The sequence below is a fragment of the Vigna angularis genome, chromosome 3 (genome assembly GCF_016808095.1).
Source record: "Vigna angularis cultivar LongXiaoDou No.4 chromosome 3, ASM1680809v1, whole genome shotgun sequence".
NCBI lineage: Eukaryota > Viridiplantae > Streptophyta > Magnoliopsida > Fabales > Fabaceae > Vigna > Vigna angularis.
In genome coordinates, this window is record NC_068972.1 from 4,349,686 (window position 1) to 4,366,373 (window position 16,688).

A 16,688-nucleotide genomic window follows, 5' to 3' on the forward strand; every position below is an offset into this window, starting at 1 on the left:
TTTAGTTTACTGCCAGGATCAAAGTTGCCCTATACCTTGCGTAATATCACTTGGAATCTGAGGCCATTTTTCCTAAAAATAAAATATAAAGTTATCTAATCGATATTTGGCCTTGCCTTATAATTTTCAACGGGAGATTTTGTTTCATATTTTGTAGTGATATCCGCAGTCTTCAATCACGACTTTTCTTCTCTCTTTTAAACTAAGACACCAGACATATACTGTAATCGCGAGTAATAAATAAAAAATACACTATCTTTGAATCTCATTTAAAAAAAAATATATCAAATAGAAAAATACGTACAAAGGATATGTACTATAAAGGTATAGTTTGCAAAATAGGCCATATTTGAGATGAAAGAAGTTCGTGTTGGCTACCAGTGAGATTGGTGTTCGCAAACACATTAGAGATGCATTTTTAATTAGATGTGGAGGAAATTAATTAGGTGAAATTTATGATGAGGTGAAGTTTTACCTTTTTATTACAAATTATTACTAAATAGCATTTAGATTTGCAATAAACAATATTCCAATTCAAACTTTTAAATTTTTTTTTTATGTTTTAACACTTCTATAGTATTTTTTTTATAATACTTTTATGTTTTTATTTGAGTTAATCTATTAGTTTGGTGGTTTAGACAGATAAATGTTCACCATTATAAGAAGAGTGAGATAGTATCAAATTTAACAAAAGAAGTTTACCAGAAAGATATAATATTAAAGAGATCTAAGTTTAATTACATGAGAGATTGATATCACTTTTTATCTATAACCTTAAAATTATAGGTTAATGGGTCTTAATTTTTATATAATAATACTTTGTTTTTTCATTTCTACACAATATAAAACTTATACTCACACTTAAAATTCAAATAGATAAACTTTCAAAACTTTTGGAAGAAAAAACATGATTTGTAAAGCATTCCACGTTTATTTGAATAAAATCATTTTATTTTTTATATATTATATGAAGAAATGAAGAAAATAGAAAACAATACTATCATTAAAAAAAAGGTTTTTAAATTGGTTATTTTATATATTTTACATTAATTTTCAAAACGGATTTTGGACTGAACAATATAGAAAATACTCACATTCTATATCAAGATTAGTGAGAACCAGAATAAGTTAATGGCCGTAAGATGAATAAGACCGTGAATATATCAAGTCAACCAATTACTATTTACTTTAAGAAGAGAGAAGGAATGAATTATTAATTTTAATTATCAAGTCATCTCTATTCTACACCATCAATAAACGACACAAACGGAATGTTTTTAATTTATGCTCTCTCTTAATATCTTTGACTAAAACAAAACTACATGATCATGTGATTTAAATCAATATAAAAATCATTTTTAACTTTATTTTATTGTTGAGTTAATATAGAAATCAATCATCAGAGTGGAAAAACAAAGATAATACGTGTTACAAAATCCATTCGATTACTTGAAAAATAAAATATGTTTAAAAAATTGTCATATACAAACTATAGTTTATGAAACACCTTGTTTCTCAATTAAAGTTGGTGAATTTATTCATTTCATCACATAGAAATAGTTGCTTATAGAATACTATAGAAGGGTTCAATTAACTGATATTGATCACAACCTTTTTAACGAGGATATACTTCAGTGATTAATGAATCAGCAGCAGAATAAGGGATTGAAGAACTATTGGACTGATCAGAATCATGCTGGTGTCTTAATCTCTCTGTTGTTACTCTTCCTCTCACAAGAGATGCTGGCTGTCTGGGCAACCCTAAAGTTACTGAATAAGCGTTCAATGCAAGCATTATTGTCGCCATTGATGGTCTCTCAACTGGGTTTTCTTGAACGCATAATAAAGCAATTTGAATGCATCTCTGAACTTCATTTCTAGAATAAGAACCTCTCAGTTTTGGATCCAATATCTGGAACGGTGTTCGATCTATCCAATTCTTCCAAGCCTGTGCCAAAACTTTAGTTAGACTAAACAACTAAAATTCCAATATATTTTCCTCCAGGCCTTTTCCGCAGAATCTGAAATAACTAAACCAAAACATGTTAAATGTAGTTCAAAACTTACAAAGCTCAGAAGGTCATCATTATCCTCATGTGATCGATAATAACTTGTGTTCTTCTTGCCACTAAGGATCTCCAAAACCAAGACTCCAAAACTGAACACGTCGGATTTTTCTGAGAATTTCCCATGCATGGCATATTCTGGAGACATGTAACCACTATAAATAAGAAAAAAGAAAAATTGTTAACACGTAGACTCCAGTAAATAACACGCAAGATTTTCAAACGGGGAAATGAAAGATATTCCTGTTCAGAAACAATTCTTTCAGCTGGTGTAAGGTATACCATAATCTACAATTACATTTAACTTACAAAGTTCCAACTACCCTTCCTGTTCTTGTATTTTCTTGACTTTGATCTCCATGGAAAACCTTTGCCATTCCAAAGTCGGAAATCTTTGGATTCATATCGGCATCTAGTAAAACATTAGATGCCTTGAGATCGCGGTGTATTACTTTTAGCCGAGAATCTTCATGGAGATATTGAATTCCACGCGCAATTCCAACTATAATTCTGTAACGTCTTGCCCAGTCTAGCACTCCATGGTCTTCGTGACCTACAATTTAAACAAAAAAGCAATATTCTAAGAACAATTAGTTCATATAATATCTCCAAATGGGATAGCTTGAGGAAAAGGTTTGAAAATAACAAACCAAATAGATAGTGGTCGAGGCTGGAATTTTGGATAAACTCGTAAACCAGTATCCTCTCCGTTCTCTCCATACAAAAGCCTAACAGTCTAACTAAATTTTTGTGTTGAAGCTGAGCAATAAGTAGAACCTCGTTCTTGAATTCTCTGTCACCTTGGAGGGAGGTTCTTGATAGCCTCTTCACAGCTATCTCTTCTCCATTAGGAAAGGTACCCTAAAACCATTCTTCACATTATTACCACAGCTCTACACACTGTATCTTTTACCATAAGAAATTTATTAATTAATTCATATACCTTATAAACCGCCCCAAATCCACCTTCTCCTATCTTCATCTCATCTGAGAAACTATCTGTGGCTGCTTCTATTGTAGCCAAGTCAAAATGCAAAGACTCTTCCTCAGTCAAATATCTCCTAACTGCATTAAAAAGCAATACGAAGTTATAGCAGTTGCAAAAATAAGCACACTGTTCAAGCCTTGAAATACATAAATTATCAGACTGGACAACAACTTCAATTTCTGTTTTCTTCAGAAAGAAAAATATTACCGCTATCATTCACGTCCTGGACATCCTCACGGTTTTCTCTTTGCCTTCTTCGCCACCAACAGCATCCTATGAACAAGAACAGCGCCAAAATAGCAATCGGGAGAACAATTGCCACGATCATCAATGTACTTTTGCTACCTCTCCAAGGAACCTCTTTTAAAAACATGAAAATTAAAACAAATACTATTTAAACCGCAATGAACTTTTTTTAGAGCCTAAATAAATTTGAAGTTTCATTTTTGCTTAGGCTAAATAATAAATTTCGTAAATTAGATACTTGATAAATTAAATATTTATGTTTCACTTGTTTTTATTGTTTGTGTCAATTTTATTACTCGTATTTATTAAGTTAAAACAAGTATTACATGATGTGGAATGAATATTGAAAAAGAATATGCATTAAGTCCCTTGTTTATACTTATAATCCTCGTGTTATAAAATATTATGATAAAAAAATGAAGAAAAAAATTAAAAAAATAAAATTAGCAATAAGTGAATAGATAGTGAAGTTATTAATAAGAAAACAAACCAAAATAAATATATTTTTTTTCAGAAATTTAAACAAAAAATCTTATTGTTGATTAGAAAGAAGTTAAAGAAAAAAGCAACTATGTACAAAAATTATGCTATTTATACTACCATCCTTAAATACATGTGGCCCTAATATAATGGAACCAACTTCCTCCTTAAAGACCGCATGGACCACAAAACAACGTTGACTTAAGAATGAAATTAGTAAACTGATAAAAATTACTATTACTTGACAATTTTAATCTCTTTTACACCATCATTCAATTATACGTTATCCTATAAAGAATTATGTAAATTATTTTGAATTTGTTTAATTATACTTTTTTCTTAATTTTCAAACAAAAACCTGTATCATTAAATTCACTCATGTACTTTCGTTCATGACTCAAAATTAAAAATAATCACAGTTTTTGGAATGACCAAATTGGCAAAAAGTTTTAAAGATAAAAAAGGAATGAATGTTAAAACAAGATATATAACTACGATTATTTCTTCTAGATTTATTAAAAAATATCTGTACACTATACAACATATCAAAATTAAATAATAAACCGAAAGCAGAAAGACTATAAAAATAGTACATAAGAGTAATGGAAATATTACATACTTTTACATTCGTTTAATATATAATTATATTTTTTTAAGAAAGAAAAAAATAAAAAGTAAAAAATGATAGTATTAAATAAATGTAAAAATCGTATGTGTGTAAAATATACTGAAAAAGATATCAATGAACTGAATCAAAACGTTTTAGGACTATTGAGAGAAAAAAAAACACTACACAAGAAACTTTGGTTAGCGGAGAAGACTCATACTCGATGATATATATAGTATGCATATACCTGAAGAAGGAATGAGCATGGTGGAATTGTACAGAAAGGGATGCAGTTGGTATCTGATGCTACATATGGGAAGCAGAAGCCTTGCTCCTCCGCTTCCGTTGCAACACGTTGGAATAGCTGCAATTGCGCTTCGAAAGCACGCCTCACAGCGACCACTCGTTGAGTCTGGCTCGCACTGCGCCATTCCATACAGCGTTTGCGCGGTTGTCACACTCACCGCACCTGCGGCGAACTTCTTCTCTCCCATGGAACTCTCCAAAGCTTTTCCCTCCAAACTGTTTAACAAGTTCGGCAGTAATTGGTTGAAGTGGTCCTGATTTGAGTTAACGGTGCTTCCTTCGTCGTTGAGGGTAATCCCGGGAACTATGTCATCATTGTTGAAGGTGCTGTTGGAGTAGATTAGCGTACACTCGTCGTACCAGATGTAGGACTCGGTATCGTTGGGACAGAGGCGAGTTATGTTGGCTGCTGCTGCGGCGACGCAGCCATGGCAGACGGTCGCGTTGACGTCGCCGCGGCAGAGGAAACGGCCGTCGATATCGTCGACGGAGGCTCGATGGAAACCGCTGTTGGAGGGAAGGGAGGAGTTTGAAACAAGAGAAGAGAGGAGGGTATTCAAGTTGGATTGAAATTTGGTGTCGGATGAGTAAAAGGTTTGATCGGTGCAGAAGTGGGCACTGTAAATGGCTGCTGATGCAGATGCAAGAAAAAGCATACATAACAGACATAGTAATTGAAGTCTTAACGAGGTTGTACAGAAGTTGGAGGCTAGCATGTTTGATTGAATAATTAATAGGAGAAATTCTGCAGCTTATCTTTTTAGATTATGACAGTGGAAAACCTTTGTGGTTAATACGAAGCTCCCATATGATTTGGAGGGCGCCTTTCCCGACGCGTAGTTTACACGGCCGCGTTTGCGTCATCGTTACATGCACATGGACTTTCGCTGACTTCAAACTCGAACATGTATTATACATAAGACTTAGTCATTCTAAAAATTCTATTTTCTTTAAAAAAATTATATATAATGGTATCAATTTAAGAATTAAAATGTAAGATTACGAAATATAACAAGTTTAGTAGGATATACGTGTATAAAAGTTGTTTAGAGAAAATAAAGGACTTGCCTTTATTACTTTTTTTTTTATTTGTTTAAAGGTATGATGTGTAAAATGGAAATATCTCAAGGAGACACTTAAATGGATCAGATAAAAGATGTCTGCTTTAATTTAGATACAATAGTTGATAAAATTGATTACACTAGATTGATGGAAGAAGACTTAAAATGAATCCTTTAGCGAGGGTATACTTCAGTGACGGATACTTCATTCACAGAGTATGGAATTGAACAGGAGGTAGATTGATCGGTGGTAGACTGATCAGAGTCAAGCTCTCGGTTAAACCTGTTAGGATTTCTTCCACGCAGGAAAGATGCTGGTTGTCGTGGCATTGACATGGTCACTGAATAACTGTTAAGCATAAGTGCAATTGTGGCCATTGATGGTCGGTCTGATGGATTTTCCTGAACGCATAATAAACCAATGTGGATGCATCTGTTTACTTCATTTCTCGAACAAGAACCTCTCAGAGTTGGATCCACAAACTCCATTGGTGTTTGCTCTGTCCATTTCTTCCAAGCCTGTAGTAGTATAATGTTAGTATTTAAACTAGTAATGCCTCATTTCCTCACCCACTGAGAGTCTGTACCTATAGGTATTGCAGCTACCTATGGCATCAGCAGAGCAGAAGGAAAGAAATTACTATTACTATTGCTTATACTCACAAAGATTAAGAGGTCATCAGCGTGATTCGATTGATAAAAATCAGTATTCTTCTTGCCACTCACAATCTCCAAGACCAAGACACCAAAGCTGAACACATCCGATTTCATGGAAAACTGACCACGCATTGCATATTCCGGAGACATGTAACCACTGAAACAACAATATAATCCCCTTATTTAGGAAAAAAAAAACAGCAAAAGTTCTGGATAGAATACACCTTTTCCCGCTGAACTTAACTAACTATCTGTATAACATAAGTTATGTATGCAAGTGGAGATAACATAAAGACATTGGACTTACTAAGTCCCAACTATTCTTCCTGTATTTACTTGAGTCTGGTCTGCCTGGAAAATCTTTGCCATGCCAAAATCAGAAATCTTTGGGTTCATATTTTCATCTAATAAAACATTGCTAGCTTTGACATCACGGTGAACAATTCTAAGTTGAGAATCTTCATGTAAATAAAGAATTCCTCTAGCAATGCCAACTATAATCTTGTAGCGTTGTGACCAATCTAACTCTCTTTGCTTCATAGAATCTACAAAATTTGTCAAAATGAAATACTCAGATTATAACAGCGAAATTACAACAATTTCCATTTACACAAACTATGAATCCTCCAACTATGTTCAATGAAGTTACTCTGTTTATGAGGTGTCATATTAGTCTGTTGAGGAAAATCAATAACTGCACTAATTGAGATGTCACATGCAAGAAAAAGTACAAAAGGTACTTACTGAATAGAAAGTAATCAAGGCTTTTGTTTGGTATGTATTCATAGATAAGAATCTTTTCCTGGCCCTCCAAGCAAAATCCCAATAGTCTCACTAAATTTCTATGTTGAAGCTTGGCCACAAGGGCGGCTTCATTCCTGAACTCTACTGCACCCTGCAAGGAGGTTACTGACAACCTCTTCACAGCTATCTCCTGTCCGTCAGGGAGGACACCCTAAAACAAGCATTGGAATAAACCAGTTAACTACTTTATCATAAAACGAATTATGATGTGTTACTCAGAAAACATGTTTCATACCTTATAAACCACACCAAATCCACCTTTGCCAATCTTGTTTTCATCCGAGAATCTGTTCGTGGCAGCTTCAATCGTAGCCAGGTCAAATTGCAAGGAGTCCCCATCGCTAAGACCTTCCACAACTACACAGCAAAGAAAGATAGTAATCATCAGCCACCAAATGAAAGGCAAGTGAGACAGATTACACGAAACAATCACTTTGACGGAGAAAGAGAGATTACTTGAATCCTGGCCAAAAGAGTTATTGTATTTATAGCTTGCCCTCTTGCGTAGGAAGAAGACGCCAACAATGAAAAGTAGCACCGCAACGACAATTGGGACGGCAATAGCCAGAATTATAGAGATATTGTTTTTTCCTGTACAGGTTAATAACTTTCTAAGACACCCTATTAACAAGGTCATTGAAATTTAGACAGTGCATGTTTATATTCCAAGGACAAAGCTGAGATTCACTTCTTTTAAGCGCCTTCAGTTCTATTATATATCCAGGAGTATAGTTTAATCTTATAATTATACTGATCTTTAATGCAAATATTGAATGTAGAACTTTAATTTGATTAGAGAATACTAAATTATCAACGAACTGCACACGAGTTTGGTACATGTTAATATGGTATAAAACTTTGATACCTGAAGATGGGGAAAGAGACTCTGGTTTGGTGGAGACGGCGAAAACATTGTAGAAAGGGTACAATTCATATCTGACATTACAACTAGGAAGAAGGTTGCGTGCACCTCGTTTTCCTTCACCGAGGCTACTCATGGCGCCTCTTAAGCACATGTTGCAATCGAAGGCGGATAAATCAGGCCTACACTGCGCCAGGGCGTACAGATTCATTGAGCTAGTGAAATTCGCTTCTCTTGTGGCAAACATTCTACCCGAAAGAGAATTCATGGCATCCTGCACCACACCATTCAGCGCGGATGCAAGAAAATTGATGAAGCTAGTACTATCGGAATCAGGAACGCTCTGTTGGGAATCGATGTCGACACTTGGTACTATGTTGTTGAGGATGGAAAGGTTGGAGTAGCGCACCATACACTCGTCATACCATATTACAGACTCTGTAGTTTTGGTGCAGAGGCGTGTGATGTTGTCGGCAGCGGCGGCGACACAGTCGTGGCAGACTGAGGGGGTGACGTCACCGCGGCAGAGGAAGAGTCCCTTGACCTCACCAGGGGCTCCAAGGGAGATGTTGGTGAGGTAGTAACCATCGTGGAGGGTGGCGTTGGAGACGAGGGATGAGAGAAGGAGGTTCAAGTTGGTTTGGAAGGTTGTGTTGGGTAGGTAAAAGGATCCATTTGTGCAGGCATGTGTGGTATATGTAGGAGCAGCTTCACTTGCAGAGTTTAGGAACAGAAACAAGGAGACAATTATAGCCAAGTGGGTTGAAGAGGATTTCAAGATGCACATCTCGGAGAGAATCGCTGAGATAAACTAACAATAACTGTTTTTCTCTTCTTTGGAATTAGGTTCAGTTATTGCGCCTAATCTTTCATGATGTTTGATAGACGAGGAAGATGTGTTTACTGAGGGAAATGGTAGGTCTTCATTTCAAAAGGGAACCACCACAAATAATGCTTGCTTGCTACAAGTCAACCTGGAATTAATGTGAAACTTCTTTTTTCAGTCTTCACAACAACAATAATCTAGAAGTGCCACTAGATTTCAATTTTTAAAAGATTGTAAAAGCTCAATGAATAATTAAATAGGCAATCAGATTTTTAAACTTGCCAGGCACAATGAATTTAGATTTGGCTTCACAGTATATTTTATTATTTATTTATTATCATTTCACCAATTTCATTTGCAAGATTTTTCCCAAATTATAATACATCTTTTTACATGTTTTATCGCTCTATTAAATTTATAACAGAGTGAAGCCATTTTATAAAAGTGTAAAAAAAATAAAAATTACACCTTTTTAAAAAGGAAATTAATTTAGCCACTAAATATTTAAAAATTGATAGTAATAATAAATAATTATAATTAAATCTTTAAATTTATCTTTAAATTAATATTTTATGAACTAAGAAAAAAATAATTATTTTTGTAAGTTACATAAGTTATCCATAAATAATAAACTTTGATTTTTATTGCAAGTTTTACTGTTGTGATAATGTTTTTCACATTTCTTGTTTTTTTATATGATTTTTGAAGTCTATTTCAAGTTTATTTTTCAAGTTTTACTGTTGTGACAATTTAAATAAAAATTCTATTTAATCAGTTCATCATAAACACTTCGTTACAATTAGACATTATTACTGAAAATTTATCTACTGTTGATTATTTTTATAAGTTTATGAATTTGATTGAGATAAAAAAAAACGATAACACATCTACGAGAACCATACAAGGGTTAAACCATAAACAAAATTAAAAATAGAAACAGTATCCATACTTCGGGTCCGTTGATATTTTTACATCTAAAACAAGCTGTCCAAGTAACAACAGCAAACATATAGATGGACATGGTGATGGATGCTGATGCAGCAGCAGCAAAAACTCAGTCAGCTTATACTTTGACTAATCTACACTACCAATTGCCAAGTCCTCCGTTAAACGATATGATGCAACCACATCCTCACTGATGTGTCTTTGACGGATTCGGAAGACAAAAACGATAATCAAGGTTGTCTTGCATTACGCCCTTCCTAATTAAGCATACAAAATCCAAATATTGAGCATTAACAGGATTGTATTCCCCATTAAACTACTCATAGTTACTATCTCTTGTCCCCAACCTTTGCTATTCTTTGCAGCATCAGTCTCATCTACACCTCAGAATAATTCTGTTTTTCAACCCCAAAATCAAACAGTCAGCATTGACCACAACATGAAACTATCAAACAATTACTTAAATTGGAATGGAAGAATTCAAGTTTTGTTACCGTTTGCTTCCACAATTGTATCACATTCTTTGCTTGCTTTCTCATGACAGTACAGATCCCAAAAGTGAAAAGCACCATCGCAGCAACAATAGGGATAACAAATGTAAGAATCACTTCAACACCACTCCGTCCTGGGCAAACGTCAATACAATTCAACCACTCACTACTCAAAATCAAATAAGCACAATTTACGACTTACTAGCACTGTACCTGAAGGACGAGGCTTCACAATCGTTGGGATCAATGTGTTATTGCTGCTGTAAAATGGATACACTTCATATCTGATATTGCATCCAGGAAGCAACACTCTTGCCCCTCGTTTCCCATCACAGCAATTCGGAACAGACGCAATGGCGCTGCTAAAACACATCCTGCAATCGAACAAAGACAAATCTGGCGTGCACTGCACCAACCCATAAAGGGTCACCGAACTCGTGAGGTTCACTTCCCCTGTCGCAAATTTCTTATCTGAGGAATTCTTAGCTTTCGTTGCCAGGGAATTCAGCAATCCCGCGAGCAACTCGTTGAATCGGTCAAGACTAATGCTAATGCTAGTCACGTTTTTGGAATCAGACATATCCACTCCAGGTACGATGTTATTGAGGTATTGGTCGGAGTAGCGTACCATGCACACGTCGTACCAGATTATGGCCTCCTTCTGAACCGGGCACAGGCGTTTTAGGTCCGCTGCTGCAGCGGTGACGCAGTCGTGGCAGGCGGCGGCGAGGGTGTCGCCGCGGCAGAGGAAGAGGCCCTTGACGGGGTTGGGGGTTTCGGTGGCAATTGTTGTTTTGTAGAATTGGGTGGCTTCGGTGGCCTTGGAAGAAAGGGAAGAGAGGAGGAGGTTGAGGTTGGTTTGGAATGTGGTGTTTGGTTTGTCTTTGGTGGAGTCTGTGCAGACATGGGAACTGTATATTGGCGTTGCTTTGGTTGAAAAGAAGAAGGAACTAAAGAGGAAGAAGAAAATTGAGGAAATTGCTAAGCGGTTGGAATGAGGCATGTTGGTGACGTTGGTTTGGAGAAAGATTTGCAGTTGGTGAATTGTTTTTCCCATGTTTATGTTTGTAATAGTTTGTTTGAGAACCTAGTGCTTCTGGATCAGGGTAAAGAGTGACGTCAGGACATACATTAAGGGAAGGAGTTTGAATAGTGTTTCAGCAAGGATTTAGATTCTTAATCTAAAACTTTTAAAGTTGTTCGCTTTATCGTCTAGTTGCGCTGTCTTTTCTTTTCTCTTCTTGTCCAAGTCGTGGGGAAGGTGCCTGCAAAAGACACTTCGACGCTTCGTGAGCTCTCCGGCAATAGTAATAACTGCCGGAGAGTTAATGAAAATAATTTTCATTTATTGACAATTAATAATGTCATTCATTGGTGATTAATGTATCAGACTTAAAGGTAAACTCATTATAATTTATAAATATTTGTCTAAAAAAGAGGACAGATAACTTTTAACTGAACTTTTAACTCTGATAATTAATCTTAATGACAAAATTATTACGCAAAGTCACCGCGTCGGATGTCTTTTGCAAACACCATCCCCGCAGCTGGAGAAGAGAGAAGACAAATAATAGTAAAATGGAAAAAGTTTCCATATTCACAAAAACATAAAAAATAAAAATAAAAAGCAAATTCCGTGTCCAATCATCTTAAGTATAGGTGGTGGAAATAATGTTAATGTGAGGACAAATGAGGGTTCGGTTTCGTTGGGCTGACGAAAGAGAAATGATTAATTGTTGAGAAAGATGGCAACGAAGACTTAGAAGACTTTTGTGTGAACAGAAGTCAAAGAACATTAAATATCTTAATTAGCCACTGAGTGGCATGTTTTCACAAGTTTCTTCTAAACTTTTTATGAAAGGGAGAAATAAAAAAACCAAAAAATATTTTTTTATCAACTAATAAAATTAGCATACGAATTAATTACTTTAAAAAGTTATTATATGTTTTTAATTTTTATATTTTATATATAAGTTAACTTTATTTCATAAAAAGATTATTTAGGTAAATACCCAACTCAAGATCGTTTATCTTTGAAGTACTAGTAAAGAATAGTCAAATGACAAACACATATACAATTTTGTTTTTCTCGTATGGACAAGAATTTGCGGTTTTATTTTAAAAAAATTATCCAAAAATAACATATTTTCATTTTTGAATGAGATATTTAAATATGTAATCTAATATCGTCTTCTGATAAATTATGTTTTCTTAAAAAAATTTAATTATAAATTTATTAATTGAAAGAACACATATTTTATTAAACTTTGTCACCCAGTAAATATATTTTTTCTCTCTTTAATCTTTTAATATGTGGGAAATATCTTTAAATATATAAATTTTCTCTCTTTAATTCCTCTAATTTGTCGGTCAAATCCCTTCTTTTTAAATATATTTTATCTTATCATGTTTATTTATTTATTTGTGTTTTTATATTTTATTTAAATTAAAGTATTCTGATATTTTAATAATTTTTTGATAACAGAACATTTATTACTATTTTATTAGTTTGTTTGAATTTATTTTTAAAAAAATATTTGAAATAGACTAATCACTTATAAAAAAACACTTTTTCCTAAATTAAAATGGTACCTCGATCGAAGAATATGTAATACTTTTGTCTATTCTATTTATGTGAACGCTGATTCACCTAATCTTTATTTTCTTTGTCCTAAAAGTAAATAAAAATAAGTTAACTTGTTAATAAAGTACTATGAGTGAGAATCCAGTAAAACAAAATCACACGTATAAGATTTCCTCGTAATTTGACCGTTTATTCGGTTGATATTAATTTTTGCATTTCATTGTTATATTTATTTTTCAGTTAATATTTCTTCTTCTTTTTGGAACACGTCATGTTTTTAGTCTTTGTGATAGTAGTAACTCATTTTCCTCAGGAAAAGGAAAAAGAAAAAAGTAACGGTAAAGTATTTATTCGCATCCAATTTTCTTGGAATTAAATTAAAGATAAGTCTATATAATATGATTAATTCATTTGAAGTTACATGAGAATGAGAAACTCTCTGTTAAGGCAACTCTGTATAATTGAAGCATAGACCTACATTCTGTCCAGAGCTTATTGAAGTACAAATGTCTGCAGCGATTCTTTTGTTTCAACACCTTTTCTTTGCGTATCTGCAGAAACTTGAAACCGATTCTTCTTTCCTTCTCTTTTTCACTTAAGAACAAATACCCACCACAGCCAAGTCACACCAATTGAAACAAAAGTTGCAGTTGCTATCTCTGATGAGACGACTCTCTTTCCAGCTTCACCTAAACACAGAAAAACTGATCATTAAGTTCATAACCTAATCTGACCTAAATCATTTATTCGCGTGTTGTTCTAGTTTAAATTCATAACTCTAAAACACTTCAAAGAACTGTAATATGTAGCATTACCTTTTTTTATCGTAGAAGCTGTAGGACTAACATTTGCTTCGGGTGCCGGAGAATCCATTCTGTAGAAAGGATAGAGCTCATACCTAAAGTTACAACTTGGATACAAAACTCTTCCTCCTTGGCTTCCAGGACAACACCATGAAAGGTCCCCTATCACATCACTGAGACACCTTCTGCAATCTTGGGGTGATAAATCCGGTGTGCACTGAGTCAGACAGTAGAGGGTCTGAAACCCAGAGATATTAGCTTGTTTTGTGGCGTATAACTTATCAACATTAGAAGAATTCGCTGCCTCGTCTGCGGTTTCATTCAAGGTGGTGTACAACAAGCGCAAGAAGCTTTTTGTGTCAGAAATGTTGGCGGTGTTCCGCAGACGCATTCTGGGCCTTGTCTCCACCGTGGAGAAGAAGTTCCTGTTGGAATATCGAACCAAACATTCGTCATACCAAATTATAGCGCTTTTCGCAAACTTGCATGTATCTGTGTTTTGGTTGCCGAGTCTTTGTGTCGCGTTCAGGACACACTGTTGACAGAGTTGAGGGGGCACGTCGCCGCGGCAGAGGAAGAGACCGTAGACTGTGTCGGAGGGGCTTCCGCCGGATACTGTGGCGTTGCGAAATTGGGTGTTTCGGGTGGCAAGGGAAGATAGGGAAGACAAGAGGGTGCGGAGGTTGAGTTGGAAAGTGGTGTTGGAGGTGAAGGTTTCGTTGGTTGTGCAATTTTGGCGAAGGAATATAGGGTCATCTGATGCGTGGACAGTGGTAAAGATAAGAAACATGAAGAAGAGAGCATGTTTCAAGGAAAAAAGGGCCATGCTGTGAAGGTGTTTGTGAAAATGCCAAGTTGGGGGCGTCGGATTGTTGATTCAATCGATAAAATTTACCACAAAACACGTGGTGGCATTCTACCTTTTCTTGATGCATGGCAAGTCAATGAAGCAAGTCAATGAAGCAAGTCAAGCTATTGTTCTCTCCTCATCCACATTTTTTTTAATAAAGCTCTGTAATCTTATTTTTCCTTATGTTTTTAAAAAATTTAAAGCACCATGCACGAATTTTGCATTTTTTTTTTCATTTCATTTTACAATTCTTAAAACACCTAACAACAACTTTGAAATTTGACTTTATATTTAGTTAATGATTTTTATTACCGTTAAACATTATAGTATATTACTTAACTTTATAATAGTAATTGAGAGACAAACTATTTAAACATAATTGAAGACAAAAAAAGAAGTACCGCCATTATTACACTATCCAACCAGCAACCAACCTTCTTTTTTTATAATAAGTTCAATAATATTTTTTATCTATATATTTATGATAATAATTCAATATTTCCTTTTTATTTTTTTAGTAAATGTGGTCTTATATATTTCAGAAAGACTTAAAGTAATTATTTTATAAGTGTTAATTTGGTTTAGAGACAATGACCTGACATCTACTAATATAATAAATATAATTATTTACTCTTTTAATGTTTTTTGTGTTCATTGTTAAATTCGAGAGGAAATTATTTTAATGAATTAAATTAAGTATTTTCAGAAAAAAATATATATGAATTACGTTGAATTAAAAATAAATAGAAAAACATTGAATCATTACTGGGAAAAATAATATCACTTACGTAGAATAAGCGTGAGCTTGTAAGAGACGAAAATAGTCTTGATTTTTTAATTGCTTTGTCACATTCATTCTTTTTTAACCTTTTTTTTAGAGATAAAGATTAATAATGTTGGTAATTAATAATGGTGCAACAATTTTATATCATTTGTTTACATGCAAAATAAAAGTGTTTTAACAAGAGAAATTTGACTACACTACTTTACAACAGTCAAGAATGGACTCTAGTAACATTGATTCTAAAATATTATTAATTAAGATCTACCATTGAGAACTATTGAAATATTTAGTTTGGTAGAATTAATTTTGATACAATTATTTCAAACTATTAATCACAATTATGATGTATGTTTAAATTAATCCCAAATATAACTAGTAATTAAATCCAAATCAGCATGTCATATTAGAAAAAAAAAAGTTTACGCTAGGCATATGTTTAATTGAGTTTCTGATATGGATAATAAAAAAATGACTTTTACCCATTTTAAAATTAATTTATATATTTTAACTTAAGAGTAAATTAATTTGATTTATTTTTCTATTTTTTCTTTTAATTTTTTTTATAAAATTTGATCGAAAATTTTAAAGATTAAAAAGAACAAGTAATATAATGTAATTAATTTCATAATTAAAAGAATAAATGAATGAGTAATTTTTTATCAACTAGCCAACTAATTGAATAAAAAAAATATAACTATCTAATTTAAGAAGGATAATGAATGAAATGTCTAATTTTATGAAAAGATGAAGTTTAAAGTTTCTCTTATTAGTGTTTTGGATTTTTATCAACAAAATTCGGTATTAATGTCTGTTTTTATTTCTAATTAATTATTTTTAAGGTTATAAGTAAATTAATTTAATCAAGCCCCATAATTTCTACTATTTTTTTTCTGCTATTCTTTAATTGATAGACTCCTTCTAAATTAAGCTATTCAGTTTCACCGGATCTAAATATAATAACTATAATAAATGTCAATAATGGTCTAGTTTCTGTTTTTAATTAATATTTAAAAACAAATAACGACTTTTAGATAATTATTAAGATAGTCTCGGAATTACCTTTTCGGTCTTATCATATGCCTTGCTATAGAAATTATGAGCAGCAGATGGAGGCAATCTTTCCAAGTGCACTTTTTATCATAATTAGAAATTTGCACAAGCTATAATGCAGTTTTGTTTTCCCTTCTTACATGAATTGAGGGGAAAGTTGCTTTTCTTTTTTTACTTTCATAATAATTTATATTACAAACCAATTTCATAATTATTAAATAAATAAATTTAACTGATTAAAATCAAATAAAATATAATAAATTAAATAATCATAAAAT

The 16,688-nt window shown here is 33.4% G+C and overlaps 4 protein-coding genes across 4 annotated transcripts; all 4 read right to left on the bottom strand.

Annotated features, from left to right (window-relative positions):
* Positions 1 to 1,481: 1,481 nt before the first annotated feature.
* LOC108326213 (cysteine-rich receptor-like protein kinase 44) lies at positions 1,482 to 5,464 on the bottom strand. Its single transcript, XM_017559572.2, has 7 exons — positions 4,635 to 5,464; positions 3,262 to 3,414; positions 3,010 to 3,131; positions 2,717 to 2,927; positions 2,376 to 2,619; positions 2,068 to 2,221; positions 1,482 to 1,948 (listed from the first exon to the last, which is right to left on the bottom strand). The coding sequence occupies exons 1-7, from the start codon at positions 5,407 to 5,409 to the stop codon at positions 1,616 to 1,618; spliced, it is 1,992 nt and encodes a 663-aa protein (XP_017415061.2). The 5' UTR covers positions 5,410 to 5,464; the 3' UTR covers positions 1,482 to 1,615.
* A 370-nt stretch (positions 5,465 to 5,834) lies between these two features.
* On the bottom strand, positions 5,835 to 9,058 carry LOC108324780 (cysteine-rich receptor-like protein kinase 10). Its single transcript, XM_017557710.2, has 7 exons — positions 8,081 to 9,058; positions 7,672 to 7,806; positions 7,451 to 7,572; positions 7,156 to 7,366; positions 6,719 to 6,956; positions 6,418 to 6,568; positions 5,835 to 6,273 (listed from the first exon to the last, which is right to left on the bottom strand). The coding sequence occupies exons 1-7, from the start codon at positions 8,862 to 8,864 to the stop codon at positions 5,929 to 5,931; spliced, it is 1,986 nt and encodes a 661-aa protein (XP_017413199.2). The 5' UTR covers positions 8,865 to 9,058; the 3' UTR covers positions 5,835 to 5,928.
* A 769-nt stretch (positions 9,059 to 9,827) lies between these two features.
* On the bottom strand, positions 9,828 to 11,472 carry LOC108325833 (putative cysteine-rich receptor-like protein kinase 9). The gene is made up of 3 exons (XM_017558914.2): positions 10,553 to 11,472; positions 10,343 to 10,473; positions 9,828 to 10,243 (listed from the first exon to the last, which is right to left on the bottom strand). Exons 1-3 carry the CDS (start codon positions 11,394 to 11,396, stop codon positions 10,226 to 10,228), a joined length of 993 nt encoding a protein of 330 aa, XP_017414403.1. The 5' UTR covers positions 11,397 to 11,472; the 3' UTR covers positions 9,828 to 10,225.
* A 1,828-nt stretch (positions 11,473 to 13,300) lies between these two features.
* On the bottom strand, positions 13,301 to 14,849 carry LOC108325834 (putative cysteine-rich receptor-like protein kinase 9). The gene is made up of 2 exons (XM_017558916.2): positions 13,739 to 14,849; positions 13,301 to 13,612 (listed from the first exon to the last, which is right to left on the bottom strand). Exons 1-2 carry the CDS (start codon positions 14,550 to 14,552, stop codon positions 13,515 to 13,517), a joined length of 912 nt encoding a protein of 303 aa, XP_017414405.1. The 5' UTR covers positions 14,553 to 14,849; the 3' UTR covers positions 13,301 to 13,514.
* Positions 14,850 to 16,688: the final 1,839 nt, after the last annotated feature.